This window comes from Trachinotus anak, unplaced genomic scaffold (genome assembly GCF_046630095.1).
Source record: "Trachinotus anak isolate AG129_WGS33_773 ecotype Australia unplaced genomic scaffold, CSIRO_AGI_Tana_v1 ptg000034l, whole genome shotgun sequence".
Taxonomy (NCBI): domain Eukaryota; kingdom Metazoa; phylum Chordata; class Actinopteri; order Carangiformes; family Carangidae; genus Trachinotus; species Trachinotus anak.
In genome coordinates this window covers 5760584-5788582 of record NW_027273885.1, presented here as the reverse complement: position 1 = coordinate 5788582, position 27999 = coordinate 5760584, and the positions used below count along the sequence as shown (strand labels likewise).

The window sequence follows — 27999 nt, the reverse complement described above, 5'->3', positions numbered from 1 at the left end:
ACACAACTACTGCAACATAAAATGATTTGTCATGTTGCAGAATTATCTCCAAGTGAATCATGCTCATGATGGCAACATGTAAGATTAAGTCCAACACAGAATACACCTTGAAATGATGTCTTTATTAATAGGAGGAATAACTCATTCATTGCACTCCACAACCACATTGTGTTAATAGTTTTCCTGTGAAATCTGTTTATTAAAGGTGTAGTACGAAAAACATTAAGCAAAATGTCATAAAGCGACTATTTAGAAACCTCCCCATAAACAAAACTAAACCATGTGACTGGCAAAATGTTTAAGTCAACTCTGAAAAGTAATTTAATACTGAAAGTAGGTAACACAGGACAACAATAAAAGGTCTTCCCAATATGAGAAATCGCAGTATTTTGCAATAAGTACTTTTGGTTACTTGTACTTGGCAAAAAGGTACCAATTTGTGACATATGGCAAGACAATGCAGTTAAACGTAAAAAAAAAAAAAAAAAAAAAAAAAAAAAGCTTAAGTTTAAATTAATGCTTTGCTACTGACTGATCCACCCTTTCAGACAATGTCATTCCCAATCACATATTTACATCTATTCACTAGAATACAACACAAAACTTATGAAAAAATGAAATTTATGGGGAAAAAAAAAAAAAAAAAATCATACTCGTTCATTTGGCTCATATCAAAACATAATACAGTCAAGCATTAATGTGGATTTACAAAGGAGTGCTGTAGTCAAAAGTCTGAACATGGATTAATTTTTGTCCCACTGAGTGTGCTTGGACATCTGCCGACCTGGAATTGTTTCTTTTCCTTACTTTAGCTCAAAAAAACAACTGCATGTCTGAGACTACAGTAAACTTAGTTGACCCCTGAGTTTCTAATGCAAAACTAGTGTATGAAATACCTCATTACAGTGTATCTTAGTGCAAGCCAGCAATATGCTTGATTAAACAGAGGTATATTAGATAGCACCCAAGCGGACAAGATTCCCCAGAATGGTTACTCTGCTGGCCAAATCACAACAAGCAGTATGGGAGGTGGTATTTTGCTCTGTATCCTTGTGAAAACCAGCAGTTCAAATGCTTGAATTTGTATTACATCTATAAACATGTTTTTTTTTTCATAGAAAATATAAATATCCCTGAATGAAACAGATTCACAGCATTTTCTCTCGAGGACTCCAGTGCTACTACCATAACATGGCCATCAAGTGTCTTTAAGGTCTCCAGTTAATGTCCGTCTCCGTCTTTCCTCCAAAGCCTGTAGTTCCAGCTGCTAAGTCCTTCATTCACTGTCGTGATAATTTACCGTCCGCTTCCCCCGGTTCCGGGTGTTCACACGTGTCTTTCGCTGTGATTTGCTATATGACTCGTCACTGTCCTCCTCCTCTGAGGCAGACCGTTGCCGCCGCTGCCTAAGTTGGCGGCTGGCAGTCCTTTCACCGGTCCCAGACCGTCTGTGACTTCTCCTCTTTGGACTGCTGTGGGACCCTGAGCTGGCAATTGAGTTTTCAGAGGCTGAAGATGACTGCTCGCTTTCTGAGTCTGAACTGTGGTTGCTGCTGCTGTAGCTTTCCTTTCGTTTGTGTTTTGGCTGCCTCAAGTTCTTCTTCCCGCTCCTTGATTGACGTACGTCTTCCTCCTCCTCGCTGGAATCAGACTGGGAGTAGTTGTCCTCTTCGTTGCTGTTCCCATCCACTTGTTTGGATTCCCTTTTGGAACGCTTTGAGGAGCCTGACCTGCTATTTTTATTGTTCTTGGACACTGGCTCCTTCTCTCTGCCCTCCCCATCTTCAGAGTCTGAAGTGTAAATACGTTTTCTCTTGGAAGACTGAATCCTGGTTTCACTGGGAGACGTTCTGTTAGACTCTCTCTTATTACACCTGCCGTTCCTCTGTTTAGCCTGGCCCGCAGTAGCAGAATCTTCCTCAGAAAAAGAGTTGTCACTGATGTATTTCTTTTTTGGTAGGGCTCGGAGACTCAGCCGTATATTTGATGTGTTATCCGAATTATCCGACTCTTCGTCTGATGAGCCAGTGGAGCGTTTTCTCCTTGATTTCCTCTTGGGTTTGTATTCCTGCTCAGAACTCTCTGAAGCCGAGGTGTCGCCATGAGGCCGTTTAGATTTGCTCTTGTTTCGTGTTGATCTCTTTGTCTTTGTTTCAACCTCAATTTCCTCACTGGAGTGGTTGCTTTCTTTTTCGTGTTCTTCGTCTTTTTTCAGTCTTTTCTTGCGTGGGCTGGATCTCTTTGGAGAATCACTGAGCTCGTCTGATTCTGCACCATCCAGTTTATTAGTTGAGGCAGATTTTTGTTTGTCTTGGTTTTTTGATGGCGAAACTTTACTCTTTTTCTTAGAGTCCTTGTGGATTGCTTCTTCCAAGTTTCTCCCATTTTGGTGCGGGTGTTTCTGGGAACTTCGCTCTTTGTCCTCTTCATCTGAGCTTACAGGAGGTTTGTGTCGTGTGGTCCTGCGTTCAGTGTCCTCTACCTCCTCCTCTTCCTCCTCACTTGTGATCCTCTTTTTCCTGGCTGGAGTGGTTGCTGTGCTTCTAGAAGGTTTCTGAGACACAGCCGCCTGTTTTTCCTCCTCCTCCTCCTCAGCTTCTCCAGAGCTCTCCTCTGCAGTTTCCTCCTGCTCAGAGTTGCTGTCAGACTTGTGATGTTTTGCACTGTGTCCGTTCACATGGGACAAATTATCTGCAGAGGAAAGGAAAAGTAATCCAATCAATTAGATAAACTCTCATTACAATTCGAAGCAAGTGGCAACTAGATATCAAAAACTAAACATGCCTGATAACGACATTACTCACCATTTCCCTTTGTTTTAGCAGCTTGTTTTGACGTCCTCTGTTTGTTGGACCTCGTGTGACCATTCTGTTGATTCTGGGAGGAGGATGAAACGTCGCTGTCATTTTCATCCTCCTCAGCCTTGGATTCACGACCAGATTCTTTTGTATTCCGAGAAGCTAGAAAGTGGAAGAGGAGCAGAACTGAGCAAAAATCTATTCTGTGACCTGCCTAAAACATAAAAATGCAAATAGGACTGTTTAGATCTGACAGGAATCTGTGTTTTCTTTCTGAATTTAATTCTCAAGTTAAATTTTAGAAAGTACTAAGAAAAGCATTTGCTTACCCCGTGATGACAGCTCTCCATCTGAATCTGAGCTGCTCTGGAGCACTGCAGTGCGTTTGCTGGCCCGGGTTGTATGTCGGAGGCGACTGCTGCTCCTCCGTGGCTTCTCCTCCTCTTCCTCGTCTTCTTCATCTGACACTTCAAGAAGTTTGATCTTATTCACTGCTGCCCTTGCCGTCTTTCTCTTGAGTGATCTGCGGACCGTGAGTTCCTCCTCCTCCCTGTCCGAGCCCTGGGACGTGGCTCTGTCAGAGTCCTGGTGGTGACGTCTCTCCCTGCGAGATGACCTACTGCTGTGACCGTTCATCTCTGCTCTGCCCTCTGAAAACAAGCCGTGGAGAGGGATGTTAAATGTGTAAAAGGGCTTGAAGTTTCACACGGTTGTGTCTGTAGCGTGTACCTGTCCGTTTCCTGTCGGCGGCAGCGCTGTTTCTGGTTAGCCGTGTACTCCTGCTGCTGTTACTCCTACTGGGGTAGCGACGACCTGAAGACTGGGAGGACGCCTCTCCATCTTCACCCTCTTCACCTTCACTGTCAAAGTCCTCCTCCTCCTCTTCTTCGTCATCGTCTTCACTATCACTCTCTGCAACTGCCAACAACATTGTATATCATAATTTTCAGGCCTTTTTTAAAATACACAGTTTTTGAATGTTGCATTACGATCTTCTGTTTTTTCTCTAAATCTAAACACATGGTATGATATTTGAAAATTAAAATTTTAAACTAGAAAAAACTTCCTGACCTTTTTTCCTCTGCTTAGCACAATTGCGTCTCGTAAGTCTTGCTTTCTGTCTGCGTTGGTGGTGCCTTGAGGAACCAGGACGTTTCTCCTCCTCTGACTCGCTCGGCTCGCTCTCGCTGTCAGAATCTGAAGCAGAAAAACACTTAATCATGTCAAGATTTCAAATAATGAGCTATCAGACATGTCATTGCATTTCACGAGTGCACTTTCTTAAAAATGTTTCTTCTGAACAGTATTTAACTGAGAGTTGTAAAAATATTGCGAAAATCATCTGCAGACTGTAGCTTTCAGTTTACAAAAAACTGCCACAACAATTCAGAGTACAGCACCCATCTCCATGATTAATATGCAGCCGGATTACTGTTAGAAAAGCAATTGGGTAACAAACAAATGAGGTTAGTGCTCCATATTTGGGTATGACTGCATAGCAATGCTTAATCTGAGTTTGGATTAAGCAGTTAATTGACAATTACTGCCATGTAATATTTCATTCCAACACTTGGAACAGACTTTGTCATCTGCGAGATAAACCCAGTATAACACAGGTGGAGAATCTTGCTTTTTTTTTTTTTCCAATGATTTACTATAACTTATCATTTGGAGGCAAAGTCTCTTATGCACCTGGTGTTGACGAACCACCTTTGGAGTCGTCCTCCGAGGAGCTGTGACCTGAGCTGCTGCTTCGACTCCTCCTGGCTCTCTCAGGAACAGACACTTTGGCTGAGGTAGATTTGGTCACTGATGTCGACTCCACTTTTTCCTGAGTTTTGACTGCAGCCCTCCTTTGACTTGAGAAAAGAAGAATGCAACTTTTTAATCAGACAGTGGCATGAAAAAGTAACATTTTTTTTACTGTTTTTGCAAGAGAAAAAAAAAACAGTTAAAACCAGGTACTTAATCCAGATAGCCTTTAAAGAACATATTATTCCCACTCATTTACACAACTGTTAAGCACATCAGCTGAGGAGAGGCACAACTCAAACAGACCTTGTGGCATTGGGCTGATCCTGCTGCTGCATTTTCTTGCGGAACCTCTGACTGCGGCGAAGCCTATCACTGCTCTTGATGGCAGTTTTGTACTCTGATATGATTGTTCTGATTTGCTCCTCAAAGAAGGCTGAGAGCCGCAAGGTCATACTGTAAATCTATGACAGAACAGAAAAAGAACAGAAGAGATGGGTCAGACAAACATTAATGACTTGGCACTTTAATCTAAAGTCTGAACCCCAAGAAGGTTTTAATTGCCGTTTAAGTAGATAACATTTTCTCCAGGCTTTATTCACTACTGTACCTTGGAGCGTTTATTGGGTGTGTAGGCTTTAGCGTTGGCAAATATTAGGCGGGTGTCTTTGCAGAGTTCTATGGGGTTTTCATAGTGGTCTTCCTCCAGGGTCCTTTTCACCGAGCCAAAGTCCATTGGTGTATCAATGATGTCATGGTAGTCCTGGACACACACATAAAACATGATTTAGACTCAATCTTTACCACAACATAAGAAATTGTAACCCACTGATGTCGCTTTATTGAAAGCATGACTCCAGCGTGCTGTGTTAACTCACTGGATAGTTCTCAGGATCCACAGGCTGTCTGAATGGTTCTGAGTCCTCACACTGAAATATGTAGTTGAGCAGACTCCTGCACTGTTCCTTCCAGGCATCTCTGTCTGGCAGCACCTCTACAGAGCGCTGCAAATATTAGGGAAGGAGAGGGGAGACATGTAACACATGCTAATCCACCGCTATCCTTATCACGGTCAAACAGCCACCAAACTGTCATCTCCATTTTCCCTACAGATAGTGTGTCTTAGTAGCAATGACATAGTACTGAGTTTCAACAACTGATACTGACCTGTTTGGACATTCTCAATTTCGGTAGTCTTGTTTTTATATTCTGTCTTTGTATGAAATCACATGAATTATCCATCATGTATATACTAGATGTCTATTTACCTGACGTAACCGGTGTCCAGCTGAGGTTCCAGGTGCTTCTGCATCTTCATCCTGTAGACAGTATTCAAATATATGTAACTTGAATCTGACCGTTGAGCTGCTAATTTAATTTTCCACTGTTGAAGGCACATTCATAAACTGACTGAAAATGGAAAATAACCATGTCAAACATACAATTATAACTGCAATCAGTGTCATTCCTCCTAGATCTCTCCTGACTTTAAACTAAAATCCAACAAATCCCAGCACTGACTTAAATCAACCGGACAGATTTTATGTATTTACCTGTATTTGCTTGTCAAACTAATAGCTATTTGACTAGTACAGTAACTTCACCAATGTGTGACACATACAGTATATAAAAATGAATAAACTTTATGACACATAAGCTTACTTAGGTACACTTACCTCTTCATCATCATCCATCTCTTCCACAGCATTGTAAATCTCCATGATATCTGTGCAGCTTGGATTACTGAGGAAATTAGGAAAAATATTATTATGTTTGAGACTAAATGAATAAAATTTCTTTAAGTGTTACTGTGTTATAGTTCGGTTATCATCACATATTCTATAGATGTCTATCCCTTCAGTTGTTGACAGACATGTTCAAATACTGTTAAGGGATGCAAAATTCAGATTATTATTCAGAAAATTAAGATACAATATAGAGAAGACAAACTTACTTGACAAACTTCTGTAGGACATTTGTGATGATTTTTGCAGAGTGGGCAATCTTGCTCCTTGGCTCATTGAAAGTGCGGGCATTATGTGCAATATACCTGGCATCCCAAATTAATGCTGAGAGGCGCCTGTGGATCACCAGAGGTTAAGTAAATATATATTGTTTTACACATAATATAAGTTGGTAGAATTTCAGTAGGCAATAAGATCAGTCCAGAGTACAAATAATTCTGTGAATGAAGTCTGACCACTTTGCATTAACAGGTATGTGGAAGAAAGAAAGACTGGTGGGTCTGACCTGTAGAATCTGTGCACGAGTCGCAATTTAATGGTTCCCAGATCAGTAGGATAGGCGATTACAGTGCAGTAGGTGGGATACTGGATCAAGTCCACAGGACCAGAGAAGGGAGCTGCAATCTCTGTAGCAGAAACACATGTGACGATGTAAGTACAACCAGGAAGGAAACCTTTCACAGTTAAATGGACCCTGATGTGAGTGAATAAAATAGAAAGTATGTGAGTGAATGTAAACTAAGTAAAGTTAAAGCGTATCCGTGTATGTATACTCACCGACAGTGATGAGCTTGTCGATGCCAGTGATGATGCGTTCGCACTCCTCGTCCCTGCTCTTCTCCCCCCACTCCCCTTGCAGAGGCTTGTACATCAGCTCGCTCATCTCATCTGCTGTCACAGGGATGCCGCCTCCCTCTGTCTCTGGCTGCTGGGCTGCACAGCAGAGACAATATACAATGAAATCCCACCAACCTTACTTTCTGAGCAGACACCATAACAGTGATGCCTGTGGGTGTGACAGCAAATACAAGGTCTGAATTACCATCATCTGGAATAGGTTCCACATCCCAAGGACTCAGTTTCTCATTTTCCCCATTGTCCCACCTGGTGGAAACACAGAAATTGATTTGAGTGATTCCTCTTCGTTATTTCTTTAATTAATTCTTTAATTAACTGGTGAACATGTTACGGACATTAATGAGAAGTTTTGGTTTTGTTACAATCTAAAAAATAGAGATAAATATTACTGTAATTACAAGAACACAGAGGGTCATTGACATGATGTCCTGTACACAGTACAAAGCAGAGATGAATAAATGATCTTGATACAATGTGAATTTGTTGTCTGTAAACACTGTAATGCCTCTTCATGGGCACTAGGGGGCAGACAGATTAGTCATGGCCATGTGGACATAATCTGTAAATGTATAAATAATTAATACAAATGTTAAATACATGAATGAATGAATGTAAAATTTAACATCACATGCATTTTCAGGAAAGGAAATGTTTGGCTCAGATTTGCATTTATTCCTTGCTGCCATTGTTGTAGTCTCAGGAGGCAGACAACACTAATTTCATTCCACTTACTGCTGTATGGCAAGGCTGCGGTGTCCAAGCTTTGCTTTAAACAGTGGCAGCAGTGACAGTTAATCAGCGTGTTAGAAACTAGCTTATTATTCCCAGTTATCCTGTCCTGACAACTGTGTGTTTTTCCCACCTGACTTTGAAACACTGGAAGAGACTGTCTGGATATTCTGGCTGGTAGGGCTCCTGACAGACGATGGTCCCAAACCACCAGGCATCGTCTATTACTGAGCGAAACCTGTCGTCTGCAACGGAGAAAATATTTCCATATTCAGGGGGAGAAGAAAAACGCCTATTTATGCAGGTGTGAAAAACAACAGATCTTCATTTATCAGCACCTACACTAAGAAGCAGTTAATCCAAATATGAAAAAGAATCCTCACACTGGAATAAGGGTCTGGTCTTTCTGAAAAGCTCACATAAAGGTATTAAATCCACTCTAAGGATCACCTTACATCTGTGTAGATTAATGTATTTAAACTGATTAAACAGATACATGGAGGATACTACTTGGCCTAGAAACAAGGCCTTAAAATCTCTAACAAGGTACACAAACTTACTTGGTTGCCAGTTTCTACGAAGTGCCTCGTCGTAACTTTGCCTCAAAACCAGGAAATCTATAACATCTGGCATATCGTGATACCTGATGGAGAAATCAGTCACTTTAATGGAGAAATACAATAAACATTCTTTGTCTTCTTGAAACAGATACTGAATCATTTTGACAAATACTCATCAATTTTATAAAACATAAACTACAGCACCAGATATTTAGCCAGTATTTCAAAACCAAAAACAGATCGTTAAAATTTTGGAAGCAGAGCTCTTCTTATCCTTATCATAACAGCAACCCAACACACAAATGCAGACATTATTATTTCCAGAGAACAAGCATATATTCGGTTCATACAAGACTTAGGCAAATGCGACCTTCATGTTAGGTTGCTAACAAGAATAATGTTTAATGTGTTTCTCAATAAAGAGCCAGTGAATGAAACTGAGCTGCTTACTTGACAGAAAACGACTTGTCTGTGATTTTGCCGGTGCCATGGTCAATGAGAGTCAGCTTCAGACAGCAAAGTGTTGGAGGGCAGACTTCATATTTGATCCCAGTGATCTTCACAAACTCTTGGTCCTACAAAATGTACAGCAGAGTTTCCATTAATTTGCAGTTCCAAAATTTCTACTTACATTGATGAGCTGCAACATTACAACCACTCAAAGATGTAGCAAACAACATTGATTAGCTTGTAACAACAAGGTCTAGGATACATTAGATGGTAAGTGAACAGTTGGTTCGTGTAGATGATGTGTTGGAGCATCTCAGATCAGCTCCTGGTCAACAGTGGAGAGTACCACAGACAGTGGTCGGAGGTCAGACACTGGTTCACAGACACAAACTGGCGCATCGATGATGCACAAGTGCAACAATGACTATCCCTGCTGGCTTTAACAAACCACAGGGTACTGTGGCAGAAAATTTTAATGATGGTTTGGGGAGAAATGTGTCACAACACATCACACATTACATGTTGCTGTGTATGGGGCTGCACAGACACAAACCGGCCAGAGTACTCATGTTGGTCATGATGTTTTGCCTCATCAGTGTAAGTCATACATCATCTTGATTTTCTGTGTTTTTAGTGACTTGGGTGAAGACGCTGTAGACTATTTTCAACTTCTTCCTTCTACCAGGAATGTTTTCCCTGAGTCTTACCCGCAGTTCCATTTTCTTCCAGGGCTGTTTGTCTAAGTTGATGGGGTACAGGTCATTCCGGCTCACAGCCTCAACGTAGGCTTCATGTCCCTGCCGAAAATAGATCACCTGACAGGCACAGAGAGAGTCACAGCTTAGAAAGTAACTGAGTAACAGGAAGGTGATCATGATGCCAAGGTACTACCACCAAAAGACTTGTATTTAGACTACATCCATACATGGGCTATATATTTAAGGACAATCCAAGCTCTTAACAATATCTAACAGGTAAATATATATCATATTTCACATACTAATTTTACATTCTGCCGACAGTTTAAAATCGTCTGCAAGATGTTTACAAAAACCTGCACTTCTTCACATTTTGAGGTTTTAGGTTTAAGGTTAATTTCTTTGGTTCTTGTAGTAACTTTATCCATTTCTAAGCTTCTGTTTCTCTGTTGTGATAACACGATGGCCTTAAGAAGAATTATGTTTGATCTTTTTGTCTTAAGGAGGATGATTTCTTGCCAAGATGTCCAGGTTAAGTTACAGCTTGAAAAATGATTTACATTTGAGAAGACAAAACAGAAACTTAGGGACTGAAAAAACATCATGTTTTCTTGTAAAATTACCCGGTGGCTCTGTAAAAACACAGATCCTTATATAAGCACATACCTCGTCACCCATTTGGGGAACAAAGGGAGACTTCCTGGGAATGACATCAGTGATCCATGGTGAGGGTCTGAACTCATTGGACACTTCTCTGTTGATGGATGGTCTGGCCTTTGGACGCTGATTAGAGCACCAAGATGGATAATGTTAGAAGAATAAATATGAACCTGTTTTGAAATATTTGTTGAAAAAATTTGTCATGATATTTCTTCAATGACAGAATCTAAATCTGAGTCTGGGCCATGACTAACCAGTTACGATTCACACAGTGACACGTCAGGATGAGTAAGCTGGTGAGTGGAGTGGGACATCAGTGTCTAACTCACCCGGGGTGCCTTGTTCTTTGCCTTCTTGGCCTTCTCTTTGCTTTTCTTGTTGGGTTTTTCCTCCTCATCACTCTGCTGCTGCTTCTCCTCCTCATCATCATTCTCTTCCTCCTCCTCTTCGGAAGTGCTGAGTCTGCGCCGCACTCGTTTCCGTGACGACAAGGGGGTGGAGGGCTGCAGGTTGATACCAGCATCTGCCGTCCAGTCTGAGTACTCGCTGGACGTGTGGCTGTCCAATCAAAAGCAGTAATAATCCCGAATTTAAGTTACATAGATTTAAAACAGGCGATACAAAAACTTAATTAACTAACTTGTTTCAACCTGCTTGGGGTACCAGATGGGTGGAGATTGCCACCTAAGACAACACAGAGGAGCGACACAAAGTTTTAACATCACAGTCGATATTTTTTTTAATTTAAACAATGGGTTTTTGTGATTCAGGAAAACTCTAATCTGGTACTCTAAACAAGTTCAAACAAATGAAAAGAATTACTGAATGTGACCATTGTCTATACAACTTCATCCATTTACTCATTTGGCAGATGCTTTTATGCAAAGCAACTTCCAAGTGGGGGACATCACAAAAGCCTCAGTGAAGTGCATCTATTTAACTATACCTTGAGCTGTCACTGTTCCACTCCTCCTCATCATTGGAGGACTCCAGTTCACTCCCATCCATTTCATTGTCCTGAACATATTCAAAACAAAACGCAAAATCACTTAAAAATCCCTCCCTTCAAAAAAAAAAAAAAAAAAAAAAAAAAAAAAAAAGACAAATGACACTTTTGCCAAAGTCACAGGAGAGTGGGAATCATGATACCTCAGAGTGTGCCTCTGAGCTTGCGGTCTCCTCTCCTTCTTCACACGAGAGGTCGATGAAATCCACTGTGTCACTGCGGCCGTGTGCTCGCTTCGTTGTGGGAGGCTCATCATCTGAATCATCCTGGGGGGAGAGAAGGACAGAGAGGACAGACTCAACACCGGTGCAGAGATCTGAACTGAAGTGGTTGTGAACTAGAAAAAACAATATGAATAAACACAATTCTAAACAGGGCATAGTGAAAATAATTAATACCCACACTGTATATTCAGTATTTTAATACAGACCCTGTTATATGCAAGTTGCAGATGGGTCAAAGTACCATAGTGTCTACTGAAAATTCACAAAACAGGGGTACACACAAACCGATTTTTTAAATTGCCATTTGAGACTTTATATTAGTAAAGGAACAAGAAACCTACTCGACAGCTACTGTAGATAATGCGCCTCTTCTTTGCATTGTACAGAGCCACCTCCTCATCTCCTTTGGCTGCTCGGATGTCTTCCTGGTCCCTGAAAAACAATTTCCATAATGTTTAAGATTAAAGAGGAACTCCACCACAACACTGCTGTAAAATGTTGTTATAAGTAAAACACCATAAGCACCTGACACTTGTCTGTTGATGTTAATGTCATGCCTTCTATGCCCACAGTGCATAAATAATAATACTTGACCTTTTGTCTGTTGATAAACACCAGGGCACATTCACACAAAGACTTGTGAAAATAACCTCTAGACCCAACCCAACCTAGATATAATAAATGATCTTGTTGTTGATGTTTTTTGATATTAATGTAAAATGTTCAGTTGTCAGGATCTATTTCCATTTCGGTCATATCCAAACATTACATGATAAAAGTAAGTATAAAACTGTTTGTCTTTTGTGTAAATGGTGTCACCTCAGAAACTAAATCCAACAGAAAAGTCCAGAAAGAGCACAGACATGGTTGGTAAAAGGTAATACTGCCATCACAGATCTCTACCTGTAGCTGCTGGTTGACAGTTCAGGCACCACCACTCTGCGTCTCCAGGCCTGCAGGTCTCTCTCGGTGGCCATCTGGCTGCGAGGAGCATTCTGGTGCATCTGCCGGACACCCTCCACCTGCCCGCTGCGGCGCAGACCCACATTAGGGGGTGACTGCACGTCTGCTCGATCATTCACAGACACTGCAGTGAAGTAAAATGAACATAAATCAGTAAATGATTGTGCTGCATTTTCAGGACATTGTGTCCAACTACCAAAAATCAAACAGCTAGCCTCCCAACAGCTCAGCAGATCAATACATCAGCTAAAACAATCCAATGGAACACTGGAATTCTGTATTGATACCTCTGCGTGGTGTGCTTGGTGCTGGTGCCAAGGCTGGGCCCTGTGCCTCAGCTTGCCCCCCTGGTCCTGCTCCAGCACCCATCCCTGCCTCTCTCCCAGGCTGGTTCCGTCGGTCCTGTTGCTCCCTGAGCTGTCGGATGGCTTCGTCCAGAAGGCTGCTGCGTCTTAACGCAACCTCCTCGTGTTCTGCAGTCTGCTGGCTGATCACCTGCTCAACCACCTCACCATCACCTGAAGATGTCATCAAATGGGGAGACTAAGAGCATGAGTGGATGGTAGTGGAGTTTCATAATGGGCATATACTTAGAGCAGGCTTTGTGGAAAAGCTTGACATGTTCTTACATCTAGTTGGTTGATAAATTATTAATTAAAATGTACATACATTTTAGAAAAGTCTAATTATGGTCAAATTCAGGCCTTACTGGTGGCTACGTATCCCAGCTGAGGAACCAGGTGTTCAGCAGCAATGTTCTCCCTCCCTGGAACAAGACGCTGGTACCTGAGGTTTTTAAAACAAAAAATATATTGATATACATTTTAAATAAAAGACAGCTGTATATAGATGAAGATTATAAGTAAAACAGATACAATATAAGTAATATATAATAGATTAAAAGATAAGTATAAATAATAGGAAGGTCATGTTGTATAGGAAGGTCATGTCTACCTCGGAGGATGTGGGTTTCCATCCACATCCACCAAGAAGGGAGGGGGCATGAGATGGGGTGCCTGTTGTGTCTGTTCATCCAACACAAAGCCGTTGGCATCCCGGATCAACGGCCTATAGTCCGTGTGGAAGAACACCTGGTCTGGAAGCTGTGTGTGGAGACCAGGAGAAAGATGCACGTGACACACTTGTTTTTGGATGGACACGTACATTTCCATATTATTAAGTGAACTTACAGAGTTCAATTTAAAAGGTGACGATATTTTATCAATTGTAAAAATGCAGTACTGTATATCTAGACTCAGAACACAACAACTGTCCCTAAAAATGGAATTACTGTGATTTTTACCTGGCAATAAAGATGAATTGTTTGTGTAAACATTTAAATGTGCATATGCAACTGATTCTTGCCTTCTCATACGGCTTGGAACTGCCGAAGCCAAAGATGAGCAGATGGCCGTGAGAGTCTGTGCAGGCAAAACGCTGGCCATCAGGAGTGAATTTACAGTCGAACACGGCTCCATGACCCTGGCCCTCGATCTGGATGAGAAACACAAAATCAGACCAGGTATAGAAACTCGTTAACAAGGAAGGCCAAATCCACACAAAGGAGTTTTTAACAATGGCCATGTATTTTCATGTCCTTGAATGATCCTTCTGTTCAGATCCTGCAGAACCTCAAAGTAAATTTAAAAAATAAATTAAAAAAAATCACATCCTGTTTCCTCCTCACTACATCCAATACACACTAATGTTCCTTATCGACATATTTGTTACATTGCGTATTGTAGCATGTCTTGTTTGTTTGAGTATTGTTTGTTCATCATGTAACATAACTCCTGAGTTCACAATTCTGTTAACACCATGTTCTGATACTGTGTGAGTGTACCATGTTGAAGTAGTGCTGTGTGTTTGTCCCTCGCAGCAGATCCCATATGAAGACATTCCCATCATGGCCGGCAGACAGGATGATCCTGGGGTCAAAAGGGTGCGGTTCCAGCACAAACACCTCAGCCTCATGGCCCTGAAAACAGTGTTCGGGTTAGTGTCTGGTATTAAAATTAGTCCGTTTGCGAATGTTTAATTGAGTTGTTGTGAGTGTGCACAACATCTTCCTAAGAGAAATACAACATTGTGCACAATTACTTTGAGGATATGTAGCAGCTGTCCTGTGTAGGAGTTCCACACTTTGAGGAGATGGTTGTTAACAGCCGTGATGACTGTATTGTCATGGCGATCCCACGCTACCATGGTGACTTTGGGTTTGAAGTAGCTTTCCTCTTCACTCATTGCTTCAGCACTGTAGAAAAAAGGACATCAAAATCAGAAAATACACATAACTACACTAGGGTGCAGCTCTTTACTCAACACAAGTGGCGGAGAAATAACTGGCAGCTTGTATCTGATGATGTAAGTGTTTCTGGAAAGCATTTCCCATGAATTTCCCTTTGTTTCCTGTTGAAAGGAGCATGTTGCCACCTATTCCCCACCACAGCTTTATCTTGTGCATTTGTGTTCTCTCTTTCACTTTACAGGGGAAGACAAACAGGTTGGTATTTTTATTTATTTTCAAACAGAAGCAATCCAAGGCAATCCAGCAGATTTACCACAAATAATAAAAGATTAAACAGAATGGGGGCATTTAGTTTGATCTAAGAGTGACTTACTCAGCGACATAAACAATAACTGAACCTGTGTGATGCTTATGATTTCTGATGATGATGATTACATGTTGCTTGCACAAGGCAGTGAAAATGTTTTTGGCAGGTGAGCTAATTTTAGAAACTGCCAAGACAGCTCTTTTATAATTCTTCAGAAGACAGACAGACAAGCTTTGGGTGGTAAACACTGTTTTTTCAAGCACTGCAAAAAGATGAAAGGAGCTGAGAGTATGGCTAGATTTATATAAATATAATATTTAAGTGATGTTGGCACACTGGGATATATATATGCTCTATGTATGAATGACAGAAAATTTCAAGTTTGAACTGGTGTGTTCATTGTGTCCATCAAGCATGGCTGTCTGATGGTAAGCACAGTACAAACCACAACTCCTAACTAACTAATACAGCAAAAAATAAAAAATAAATAAATAACACAGTGAAATGAATGGCAAAAAGTCTTATGGTTTCAATGATCAGAAATTATTATTCAAAAATAATGATACTGCAACAAAAAAAAAAAAAACCAACATCTTTCAGTCCGTAGCTGGAAATGATGTTAAGTCTTCATGACATGTTAGTCAATGCCTTGCAAACAGATGAGAGCGAAGGCTTACACAACATGACAACTGAACAAATAAAACATTTGGGAAAATGGATTCTTCAGCTGACATCAGCACCTGGTTCACTTCGACATGCTGCAACAGCTCTTTAAGGCGGCCTATTTAACAAATTCTCCAGATACTTTTTACAGCAAATGAAATCTTGTTCTTGCATATCCTGTTCCTTGCACAGTGCATTTCCTCATCTCATTACACGATTACTGAGCACAAACCAAAGGCTTCTGCACTAAGATCATTTTCATCCACGCTAGTTTACAACAGCAGAGTTGGTCCTTACCCTGGAAGAGTGGCAGACATGTTGAGCAAGATGCATCTCCACTGCTGCCGCTGATGGAGCTTCCAGATCCGTGCTGTTCCATCACGACTTCCACTCACAAACCTGAGCAAGGACAGCGACAGCGACTTACATTTAATTCACTATTGACAAATATATGGTGCAATAAAGCAAATTAATACAGTCATTTTATCATACCTTTCACCTGAGTGGCAAAACTGGATGCTATCGACTTTGTCCTGCACAGAGACAACACAAATATGGAGAATGATCATTACAAGTTTGTGTTATTGCTGATGAGCAGCTGACAGTTTACTGAATATGATTTGTTTGTGCAATATGCTGCTGCAGCCATTTAAATGTTTATCGGCTCAAGAGGGTTCTTACTGTGTGCTCATGGAGCTCTGAGATCTTTTCTGGACTCCCGCTGCCCAAGTAATATATTCTGATGACATCATCAGTACTTCCTGTTGCTAAGAATATCCCACCTGAGAAAAACAAAAATCAGCTTTAGGTGTTAACTGTATGTCTATTATAATTATATGGTAGCTAGATAATAATTCTGAGGACTGTGCTATGCTATAACACACATTAAAAAGCATATGTACAGCACAACAGTCTACCTTGAATGACTCCTTACCTGGACTGAATGAGGAGCACACAGTCTGAACTCCTGGCCTTGGCCTCTCTGTAAATTTGTGTGGCCGATCACTTGAAGGATAGTAGAGACAATTTTACTGACAGGAAAAGGACATTTTAATGACACAAACAGTAAAAGAGGAGCTGTGTTATTTTTTTGACTATCCTTCAACAAAACTGTCAAATAAAGTTTCATCTCATCTAACTGGTTTTTTAATTTCAGGACACCAAATGTAATTGCAGTCGGGTTAGATGCAGGGTTAATGTTCTTTTGTTGGATTAAGCCACAAACTCCACAAACTTGAGGAGAGCAGAAGTCACTTTATACCAATTTAGTCCAAGTCTCGCTTGATATCTTACTAGTTTCATTGTTTTATACTTTTTACCTGGTTGATTGCTGTACAAGTAGATGTTTTCTACTTCACCTAATTGAGGCAAAGCAGGCACTTTTCAGTCACCTACACCGTAAATCGAAAGGTGCTGCATTAGCGATACACACCGATGACCCATAACATTAAAACCAGTTACCTGTTTCAGTGCAAGTGGCTTATCAGTGTAGTTGCAGAGGTGGAGCAGAAAAAAAATAAAACTGTCAACCCAGTTTGGCTAGTTTTCCAGTGTCAGTTTTAGGCCTGCTTCAGCTAGGAGAGCAGCCATTTTTAACTCCCATTCACATGACTGTCTACAACTTAGCATGTTACAATGTTTGCTCAGAGCCTTGTTTGTTTAACTTATATGCAAGCAAATTAAACCATGTTTTTTTCTATTTGAATAACTAGTGAGAGTGTTTCCTTTGAATTTTTTTAAAGATAAAATATTCAAAAACTTTTAATGGATTATTAATTTGACCTTTTTTTTTTTTTTTTTTTTTTTTTTAAATAGTATAGTACATTTGTGAATGAAAAGCTTTGAAATACATACTGTTACTTAACAAGCAGCACTCACCTAAAGTTGATGTTATTGACGTCCCACTGCCAGAAGCAGACAGTAGCATCAGTTCCAGTGGACAGCATGTAACGTTTTGAGCCCTTGGCAAACGGTGAGAACTGAGAACACAGAACACAAGATGTTCACAGATCAGGCATCTGAATAACTGACGAAATTATTCTAAAAAATCCTACAGACATACATGACACTTTTGCCTCTTACTATGTAAGTCAGGCCAAAATCCTGATCTTGAGCCAACACGCAAAAGAACCTGGTTAAGAACTAGTTTTTTTATTTTCTGGTGTACTTTGTACTGTACAAAGAACAATGGTTTAACACTTGGATGAGGCAGTTGTCATAGCAATAAAGAGGAGATGACGTGACAGCCGATGGAAAACTGCTTCATTCTTGTTTAATTTCAGTCAGTGTCAGTGCAGCAAAAATATATTACTGCTGCTCAGTGTTTCAAGCCTCTGGTCCATTAAAAATATGATACAGCAGATAAAATTAATTCATTATAAGAACAAATTCTGTCATAGGTGAAAAGCAGAAACAAACTTTACAGACACTCCTAATTACATCATCTTTTCTGTCCTATATCTGCATAGCACCAGTTGATGGACTGGGACACAGATTTAATTTAGCTCTTGGCAATTTTTTCCTCTTAACTTAAACTTTGTAGAGTCCAACTAAAACATACCCAGTAAGACCTACATTTTAGAAATACTTAACTATTGTATAATGAATCTCAATAAAGATAAATAAAGATATCTAAACAATAATGATATCTCACAATGCAATTGAAAATGACTGTATATTAGTATATTGACAGAGATTCCTTTACCTGAAGGGAGGTAATGGATCCACTGTGCCCCTGCAGCACAGCCACAGGGGCACAGGTACGAAGGCACCATACACGGATGGTCTTGTCACAGCTTCCTGCAGCAATTAGTGTGTTCTCATAATTAACCGCCAGGTCTGTGATTTCTGCAGAGTGTCCTCGCAATGTCGAATGAAGCCTTCCATCAAATGAAGACCAAATCTTCACCAAACAGTCATCTGAGCCCTGCAAAAGAAAAATAATAACTTCTACTTTAATATTTTACTTTAGCATACAATAGAGGACAAGTCTTGCATGAACTTAAGATAAAAGCCTAGCAATTGGAGGAATAATCAACTTCAACTGTGGTCTTAATAATGTGAAATATGGACCGTCATAATGCTGTATCATCAAATTCTGTGTTAATCAGTGTTTTAAAAAGAGCCAAATCAAAATTAAAATTACTGTAATCATAGCACATAAAGTAGCTGAGGGGAGTGTACGCTGACAAATTCCATCTTACTGTGAAGATCCTGAGACCAGTGCGATCAAATGCGATACAGTACACTGCAGACAGATGCCCCAGGATCCGCCTATGCAGCCGCATACGCTCATAGTTGCTGACAGGATTGATGGAGCTGAAGCGCTGCACCCCAGTCAGCTCTCTCCCGCGATGCACCTCCACTGTTGACGATAAGATGCCAATCATCAGAAGAGTGATGAAATTACAGGACTGCAACAGGACTGGCATCAGCACAAACACAGTGGGCGTGAGATATATTTACTCTAATGTGGGAAGGAATGGAGGGGCCATTATAACCATGGCATGAAAGGAAACATATGGAAATACAAGAGGCTGTTATTCTTGGGCTTAAGTATGCAAATGCATTGTCTTTCAATAAACCTTATGTGTCTCAAAACAGCACCTAATAAACTTAGGTTTTAGTTTAGTTTGTTCCTCTCAGTCACTTGGTTTATATCTCGTTTTATACTAATCGTGTCAGTTAGTAAATTTGATTTAAACTTCAGCGGCACAAAATGTAACCGCTCAGAATCAATCTGTAAACAATAACAATATCACTTCTGCCTTGAAGTCATCTGCATCTGGTTTGTATCTGTTACTATGGGAGACGACAAAATATCAGAGCAACATGAATCCATCTGTAATATTTTTTTCTGCTTTAAGTTCTCCCTGCCTCAAGATGAAGTTGTTTTAGGCATGTAGTGAGGCCCATTTGTGGTTCATGCCTTCTAAAAGGTGGCTTACTAACAGCTTACGACTTCAATAACATTTATATAATAAACAGAATAGCCAGGCCGCTTGCATGTGTATTACTTTCCCAGAGGGAGGACAGGTTTTAAATAAAACTGGAAAAAAAAAATTGTTGAAAACCAACATAGCAAGAATCTCTGCAGTAGTGTGCAGGAGATAAATGCCTCAACTGTGAGACAAAACAGGAAGAGCTGGAAATCCTGGAAAATTGGGCAGGTTAAGTATTGAAAAAAACTGTAATGCTTCTGCTAAAATCTGATGATGATGATGATGACTTACAACCACAATAACTGTCATGTTAATACCAACAAACACTGCAGTGTAACAGGCTGCATCCGATCTGGCTAAATCACTGCAGTGCACCACACTGATATTTGTCAACAATACACTGACAGAATGACTTCTATTAAAATTTGGCAGTCAAGGAAAAAAAAATTTTGCATGGTCCATTACACAGTGTATAACCTAGGATCAGAATCCTTCAGAATTGTAAATGTGCACATTTCCCAGTTATTCAATGACTTGTCAGCACACACATCACATCACATGCATGGTTAATGGGAAGATATGTTTAAAAACACAGCTAAGCAATACAATGCAAAGTATATGTAACAAATCCCAACACATCCATTTGTCCATTTCATTTTTTTTTTTTTTTTTTTTTAACAGAAAAGCCTCGAGCAAGGCCAGAATTACCTAAGGGTGGAGGATTCTTGCAGTTCAAAGGCCTCTCTGGTGGTCTGCCCCGGTGAAGGGCTGCATATGATGAAGCTTTAAACCGCACATTGTCACAGTCTGAAAAACAAAACAGAAAGTTCAGAGAATGATTCAGCTGATTACCAGCTGCGTGTGGTGAATGGAATGTATCAGCTCTAACAACTGCACAAACTATTCAAACCTTTCAGTTATGTAAAACTCAATATTCATCAGTGTCAGTGGCATGTATAATTTCCGCTACATTGTCGGTATTGAGGAAAAAAAAAAAAGGCTTGCTATAAATTTCTGTCCCCAGAAATACTTAAGAGAAGCTTTGATGATTGTGTACCTTTTGGGGTCCTAAGCACTGACTGCTTTCCAGACCCCAGGAGAGAGTGTACACCTGGGACACATGATGGCACCTCTTTGTCAAGAAGCGGTCCAATCTGCTTACATATCTGTAGCAAATGATCCGGTGCAATGTGTCTGTTGGCTGCAACCTGCGAGAGCAAACAAAGACACAGTAGCGATATGACACTGAATGCAGATCACTGCCGAAATGATTGGTCAATAAACTGAACGACGACTGAAGAACTATTCTGATAATCAATTATGAGACTAAAATGCCAAACAACCTTCCTAAATGTAAGGGTTTGCTGCTATTCTTTGTTTTGAATCATTGTAAACTGAATGTGTTTTAAACTGTTGGTCAGAGAAGACAAACAAAGCAATATATGTGCAATATAGTCAATAATAGTCAATATAATAGGTATAGATGGTTTTTAACAGTGTGGTAGATGAAAACAAGAAACCATGCTGGTGTGTTGTATATTGCTTTATTTGAGACCTATGTAAACCTATATAGATAATATTTAAAGGTTTTTATCTTATGTAATACCGGCAATTGAAAGGCTTTTCTGGAAGCTGCAGTTTTGTAAAATTTGATGTCTGACAGGGTGTCTGGTTTTTTCATGTGCTTCCCCAACTCTTATTCTGAGAGGCGTGGCTTCTTATGCAAAACTTTCTCTTTCTAAGGACCAATCACAGCGCCGGTCACATGCACAACAAGGCAGAGACAGCGCATCTCGGCCTCTGATTGGCCAGTGGAGCTGTCTCTACGCATTGAGAAGCCGAACTACCCACCCTATCTGCAGTACAACAGTCGGGGCTAAATAATATTAAACCCTACGTTCAAATGCCGTTTTCTCGGCGAACATATCACAGTTCACCTTCTGAAATTAACCCGATGGGGACGAGCTGCGACTCTGTCAACCCCCCTGACTCAAGGATATCGAGCAGTAGACCGGCAGGAAAAAGAACAAAGACCGTAAACAAGCTCAGAGCATGGGCACAGGGTCCCCTGTCACAAGACAATAACAACCGCCGACAATGAACTTAGCAACTGAGATGAAGTTAAATCTCACCACTTCTTCATATGTTCTCGGATGCTCGTTTCCAAGCCAGTCCAGTCTCCTGGGCAAGAGCTGTCGAAAACAAGAGTTTTTGTAAAGCGCAGGCTGCACAGAAAACACCAGCAGGTACATCAATGAGCTAGTAAAACAACCGGGTGATGTCAAACGAGTGAGACGTGCAGAGGTGTTAAAAAGTCGACAGAAGTGAGACAAGTTTTAAGACCAGACTCAGTCAACGCCGACGGATAGCAGCTAGCAGATAACAAGCCGCGGAGGCAGCAGGGATACACACCTGATATTCCTCTAGTTCGCTCGACAGGACCTGCAATGGTTCAAAAGAGGCGATTCAGATCAGGCTGCCTCTATTAACAAACTCTATTATTAACTAGCTAGTTAACTATTTTCAAAGACAACACTGTGCCAGTCAAGGCACGCCAGCTCACCTCAGCCGCTCTCCGACATGGACCCGTTGTTAGAAAACGAGAAATCAAGTAATAGAGCTCTGAAATTGAACAGTGAGGAAATTAACCGTGAGAAAATCAGATGGGTTATCAATTAGCACGAACCGTATCGTTGTAAATTGAGCTATCAGTTGGGTTTACTTCTGCGGCTTACCCGACTCAAGGAGCGAAGTGTTCCGATTTTTGGCCATGGAATCGGCCGTGATTTGGAGAGGAGAAACAAATGTTAGGCTAACTTTGTGACTACAGAGAATAGGATATATTTATTTAATTTCGGCTACACAGCTCTGACCCCCTCCACGGTTGCTCCCGCTTTCTATTCAGCCTGTTTGCAGTCGCCATTGGAAGGATGAGGCCTCAGCGAGTCGACTTACTTCCGCCACAGCGGAGTAACACAGGAAAAAGGGGGTGGGGAGGAGCGTCCTCTCAACAAAAGACCGAAGTGTACGTTAGCTAGCAAGTTAGCGACATTTCTGTTAATCGAGCCTAACATCAGGCGTTGATATTATTTCCAACCCCACTTGTAAAAAATAAAATAACGAAATAAATAAATTAATTAAAAAAAATAAAAAAAAAACATTACATATAACGAAGCAATCAAACGCCCCCCCCCTTTTTACCGACCAAGGTCGTGAGTCCTGCACATGACGTCATAGGTGGTGGTTGCCAAATTTGCTTCATCAGTGTGTTGATTGATAATTTTTGGTTTATTAATTTTGTAAAAATTATCAGTCAGGCCTCTGGAAAGGGCAAAGGGCACTACAATAATGTATATATGACTATTTTCTTTGTAGTACGTAAAAAGGTGAGCGAATATAATATAATATCTTCTTAGGTATTCATACCTATATATATATATATATATATATATATATATATATAATATACACTACCGGTCCAAAGTTTTATATTGCCTCTAGTTTTCCATTTGCAGTTTAATGTCTCATTATTTCTGAAATTAAAGTATAGAACAAACAAACAATTGGATGTTAGAAGAGAAATCATGGAATCTTCTTGTAAAAAATAAATAAGTTTAAGCAAAATTCTTGACTCATTCACAGCTGAACACACTCATGCCGTTCTTTCTACAATGGAAATCTAATATTGTTCACAAAGTTCTTCCCAAAGTACCCACAAATGTGTTGCACTTGCAGGTTGCTTTTCTTTCACTCTTTATTCCAGCTCCAAGGGCTTTAGGTCTGGAGACTGTGCTGCTTCTTCCATCATTTGAAGCCACTGTGTTCTGTTCTTCAAATGTTATGGGTCATCATCTTGCTGTAGAGTGAACCCATGGCCAATTTTTCGGTTTTTGATGACCTCAACTTTTTTTTTTACACTTACCTGTGTACCATTAAAAGTTATTCGGTGGTTTGCGCTGCTTAAATGTCAATAAAAACTAGAAAATGAAAGTGTCACAAAACTTTTGACCAGTAGTGTATATTGCTCAATGTTTTGCAGGTGTGTTGGGAATGTTTTCCATCTGCTTTGTTTCATTTAAGAATAGCATTGATTTCTAAAACTGTTTAAGGATTGAGTTTGTAAATACAATCCTAAATTTTATATGTATTAATTAAGGAGGACTAAGAGGTACAGCATCTTGTGTTTAAGCTTATTTGCCAAAAAAAAGTAAATTTAAGTTTGGATGAAAATATTATTGTCAACACTAATCTGGTACGGCGAAATGGGATAGAGCTGTTGAATTTTGCTTAATTTAAATTAAGTGTATATTGTTTTTTATGTTATTCATCTGGTAAATACAAACACACATATATGTATATATATACACATGCACTTGTTACAATAAGAAGCTTTTTAGTTTTAAGGTAGTTCTCACTTAAGTGGTTAAGACATCAATAAAAAAGAGAAACATCTGATATTAGTCAATCACTGAATCAAACACTTTAGAGAAATTCCATCTTTATTTGGCATTTTATACCATTCATAACAAAGAAAACATTTTTTTAAAGAGGAAACTGTACATTAAGTGAGAAATCCCAAAACCACAATGAATATATCCACAAATTTGTGGCATATACATTTTGTTGATTTAAATGAAAATATAGTTATCCTAAAAGGATAAACACAGCAAGACTGATGAACTCTGTACTGCATTTTGTTTTGAGCACAGCTGAGAATACGGATCAATTTAACTGTTCTCAAATGTACCATTACAGACTGCATTTAGAAAAACAGGAAAAAAATCAACATGACCAATTCCAGTACTAGTGAACATGATTAAGGTGAACGTTGTGAACAAGATGTTACTTAGCACAGAACACAACTCTCAAACTTTCAATCATCCTATTTCCTATCAAACAAACAGTATTACAATGTATTAATTAACAAAACAGTACAGGTCACAAAATCCCTCAAGAATTCCTCTGGAATTGAACATCATATTCCTGATATATAGTGGAGTCCAAGAATCTGAGGCCACTTGAATGGGAAAGTGGTCTCTGACTTTTGGACCCCACAGCAGGCATGACTACAGGTCATGCAGAAAAACACAATCTAAAAGGCAAAAAAAGGAAGCTAGAGAGACAAAACAAAAAAAAAAAAAACAAGTACAATGACAAAGTACAAACTTTCCCTTCACAGAAGCCATGAAATTGAATGGAATTTGTAGTATTTTTTAAAAAGTGATTTCTGCAATCACATCCCTAAAAACACTGCTGTCTTAAGAAAATAGAAGATAAAAATATTCTCTGCATTGTACAAGAAAGGAGGTACAGGGGGCATCGGCAACTGAGTTTTTAGAGTTTTTATAACTACTCTGCTGCTTTATCCTCCTCTTCAGTCTCGCCCTCCTTTTTGTCTGCCTCATCTGCTGCTGCAGCCTGCTGGAGGTTGAGGAAAAAATGCTTTATCATTTTGTTCTCTTTGAACATTACTACAGTGCAAACAAAGCAAAGGGTCATGATGATGCCAAGTTGCCATACCTCTTCAGGTTTGGCGTCACCGTTTTCTGCAGGAGCCTCTTCTTTCTCTGCCTGAGGTTCTTCTTTCTTCTCCTCCGGCTTGGCCTTTGCCTCTTTCACCTTTTTATTCTTGGGAGGCGCCTACCATGTCCAAAAAAGACCAACCAGCATGAAATGCACTGTCAAGTGTGAGTAATAGTGAATAAAAAGTGCATATGAAGTGGATACAGTGCTCTTGTGCAATAGCAACATTTCTCCTATTACCTTTGTTTTTTCTGGCTGTGGTTTTGGCTGTGTCTCTTTCTGTAACACACACACACAAACACACACACCAAACGATTATGCATCATATTAGGCCAGCAAAATAGCTATAGTAATAGTAGAATATGGGCTGATTTAATCAAGGTGAGATGATTTTTGTTGGGATTTATAAAACTCACGTCTGACAACCTTTGAGACTTTCTCCGTGGCTGAAGAGACATGAGACAAGGTGTTAGTTCAGTCATTTGAAAGCATTGAGCCCACAAAGCACTTTTTTCCCATAAAATAAGGATGAAACTAATGTTACTCAATGTGAGGTGGTACAATGAGCACATGAGGGAAGTGATGAGTGCTTCGACATGTGTTGGTTAATGTTTATTTAAAGACAAACAGTACTGGGAGAAATAAACAAACAAAAAAACAAAACAACTTATTTATCAGTTTAAAAAGTCTATTTAACAATCCTTACAACTCATTCAAATGTACATCTGTATTAGACATGAGATAAGGTTTCAGAGACAAACAGAGGTGAAAACATAGCTACCGTGACAGAAGAAATTGTGTTATTTTCAAACTGGCAAACTAAGACTGAAAAGTGAAACAGCTTCCTTGTAGTCTCGTTCACCTTCTCTACATAACTGTACTTTATAATGTCAGACTGGGGGCAAGATGAAACATTGCATTGTGGGATTTTAAGCAAATTGTAGTGTTTATGCTACGGACCCAAAGTTAATTGTGGTCTTGTGAGAATTATTGAGAGAATTTCAACTTGAGAGTCAGGGCAAACTAATTAAAAGGGCAAAGTGGCCCCTTTTTACAAGCGCCCCCTAGAGGCTGTGCAGTTCCTCAAACCCCAGTAGTGAGACCAGGTTTGGATTATAAGAGTAAATTAAAACCATCTGACTGACACTGTAATCCTTAGTACTTTAGCTTCTCACTTGCAGGATTAAAACCGGGCTGCACTTAACTATGTATATAGTCATCCTGCATCAACAAAGCCCTCCTTTTTTTTTCTTGAAAGAAAATAGAACAAAATGTTCATTTGACTGTCAATTTGGATGTCAAGATCTGGCAGGATGTCAAAACATGACAAGATACTAACCTCTGCACTCGCATCTGCATCAGCGGTAGACTGTGAGAGAAAGAGAAAGGGAAAAAGAAATTAGTAAACCAAAAACAACAGCCATTCATGAGTGAGCTAAAGTGGGTGTGTAATGCAAAAGGGGGGATGGGCACCTCTCCCTCCCCTTAAGTCACAAAGAAATTATGCAACCTTTAAGTGGGGAGGGGAGTCTGACACGTTTCTATTCTAAACTGGCTAAAAAGGTTTAGTCAGTTCCAAGTTTATGCCAACCAAACACCGCAGCGCATCATCATTAATGAGACAGACATGTTTTTGCTAAGAAGGTAGATACTTCAAGAAAGGGGGGGGGGCGGGGGTGGTGGTGGAGGAGTCGCTCCATCTCCACATGCGCTTCCATACATCTCCTACAGTTTATCTGCTTTTTTTTAATGCCCCCAGCCTGACTAAACCTCGGGGATTGTTCCGTAAAAGTTCTCCGACATGGTGATTATACAAGCAAGCGGTAAATACGCCCAGATGTGTCGCTGTCTTTTCGAGGATATATCAGCTGCCATGACGCTCCTAAAGAAAAGAGCGTACACCTCAAGGGTGACGCGCACCAGCTTTAAAGTACGCGCAGACAGAGGTCAAAATCTCTACAGTGTGGACCGGGATTACACAGAAAACAACTCGACATATCCTAGGTAAAACAGCAGCCGAGAGGGTAGCGCGTCTAACCCACAATAAATCCAAATATCCAGTGGCTATTACGCACGTAATTTCCTTGAAATGGCAACCTGTGCATCGACGGCGGTTACACCCCTTTGTTTGATCTCAGCAACACAGTGAGGACTAATTTTTTTTTTTTTTTTTTTTTTTAAACCAAAGCCACAATCACGTTTTAGCAACTGAATCACCAAGTGGTCGCACAAAACGAGGCTATGCAATTCGCAAACTTGGTCGATGAAAAGGCATGCTGCGCTGTGCCAAGTAAAAAGGCGCCACTTCCCTGTGTGAGCAGCGTAGATACGACAGACCTGAGCGCAGCAAAGGTGGACTTCATGCAAGCACATGGACAAACTGTAGCCACCGCTGGAAACGTTACATTATAGCTCATGCAAGTGTGAAAAGACACACGGTAGCGAAAGTAAAACACAGCCAGTGCATTTAATGTGAATAAATACACTGTATATGTCGAAATTCCACAGAAGCTACACATTTTAACTTACTTTTTTCCTTCCCATTGTTGCTTTGACTGTGCAGCAGGGGTAAAAAAAAAAAAGAACAACACACCCTTTTACAGCTCAAGAAACTAAATGAAATGTGAGTCAGCCTTAAACCTCTGTCTGCACCTCCAGTGCGGTCTGTAACTTCATGTATTAACGTTATAAACGTCGGACTTGTACCAGAACTAGCTCAAACCGGATTGGATCCCCCTCTCGGTATATTTTATCCCTTATCCTACCAACCTACCAGGAAGCGTAAACCCCCGCCCCTTGCTTCCAGTGATTGGCTTTAAGGTCGAGGCAGCATATTTTTAAACCATAACATCTTACCTGTGTGGGCAGGATTGT

The 27999-nt window shown here is 40.2% G+C and overlaps 2 protein-coding genes across 5 annotated transcripts; both read right to left on the bottom strand.

The window, feature by feature from the left end:
• Positions 1 to 103: 103 nt before the first annotated feature.
• On the bottom strand, positions 104 to 22557 carry brwd1 (bromodomain and WD repeat domain containing 1). Of its 2 annotated transcripts, none has more exons than XM_071471661.1 (44): positions 22338 to 22557; positions 22166 to 22224; positions 22015 to 22044; positions 21735 to 21794; positions 20660 to 20810; positions 20311 to 20409; positions 18865 to 19025; positions 18366 to 18587; positions 17540 to 17640; positions 16596 to 16666; positions 16343 to 16443; positions 16154 to 16194; positions 15959 to 16060; positions 14544 to 14697; positions 14287 to 14421; positions 13809 to 13937; positions 13398 to 13546; positions 13153 to 13229; positions 12731 to 12961; positions 12384 to 12567; positions 11822 to 11912; positions 11400 to 11522; positions 11197 to 11267; positions 10580 to 10808; positions 10257 to 10373; positions 9600 to 9707; positions 8893 to 9017; positions 8443 to 8525; positions 8016 to 8127; positions 7338 to 7399; positions 7073 to 7228; positions 6801 to 6921; positions 6505 to 6630; positions 6227 to 6293; positions 5819 to 5869; positions 5429 to 5554; positions 5161 to 5313; positions 4857 to 5014; positions 4491 to 4657; positions 3870 to 3995; positions 3528 to 3716; positions 3128 to 3448; positions 2805 to 2960; positions 104 to 2691 (listed from the first exon to the last, which is right to left on the bottom strand). In XM_071471661.1, the coding sequence occupies exons 1-44, from the start codon at positions 22372 to 22374 to the stop codon at positions 1277 to 1279; spliced, it is 6747 nt and encodes a 2248-aa protein (XP_071327762.1). In that variant the 5' UTR covers positions 22375 to 22557; the 3' UTR covers positions 104 to 1276. The 2 variants fall into 2 exon arrangements, with proteins under 2 accessions (XP_071327762.1, XP_071327763.1); XM_071471662.1 differs by having other exon boundaries at positions 3528 to 3710.
• Positions 22558 to 24083: 1526 nt separating this feature from the next.
• On the bottom strand, positions 24084 to 27861 carry hmgn1a (high mobility group nucleosome binding domain 1a). 3 transcript variants are annotated; one of them, XM_071472036.1, is made up of 6 exons: positions 27655 to 27861; positions 26465 to 26494; positions 25542 to 25571; positions 25366 to 25404; positions 25123 to 25242; positions 24084 to 25023 (listed from the first exon to the last, which is right to left on the bottom strand). In XM_071472036.1, exons 1-6 carry the CDS (start codon positions 27667 to 27669, stop codon positions 24952 to 24954), a joined length of 306 nt encoding a protein of 101 aa, XP_071328137.1. In that variant the 5' UTR covers positions 27670 to 27861; the 3' UTR covers positions 24084 to 24951. The 3 variants fall into 3 exon arrangements, with proteins under 3 accessions (XP_071328137.1, XP_071328136.1, XP_071328135.1); XM_071472035.1 differs by lacking the exon at positions 27655 to 27861 and adding an exon at positions 27201 to 27552 and having other exon boundaries at positions 24084 to 25020; XM_071472034.1 differs by lacking the exon at positions 27655 to 27861 and adding an exon at positions 27201 to 27245.
• Positions 27862 to 27999: the final 138 nt, after the last annotated feature.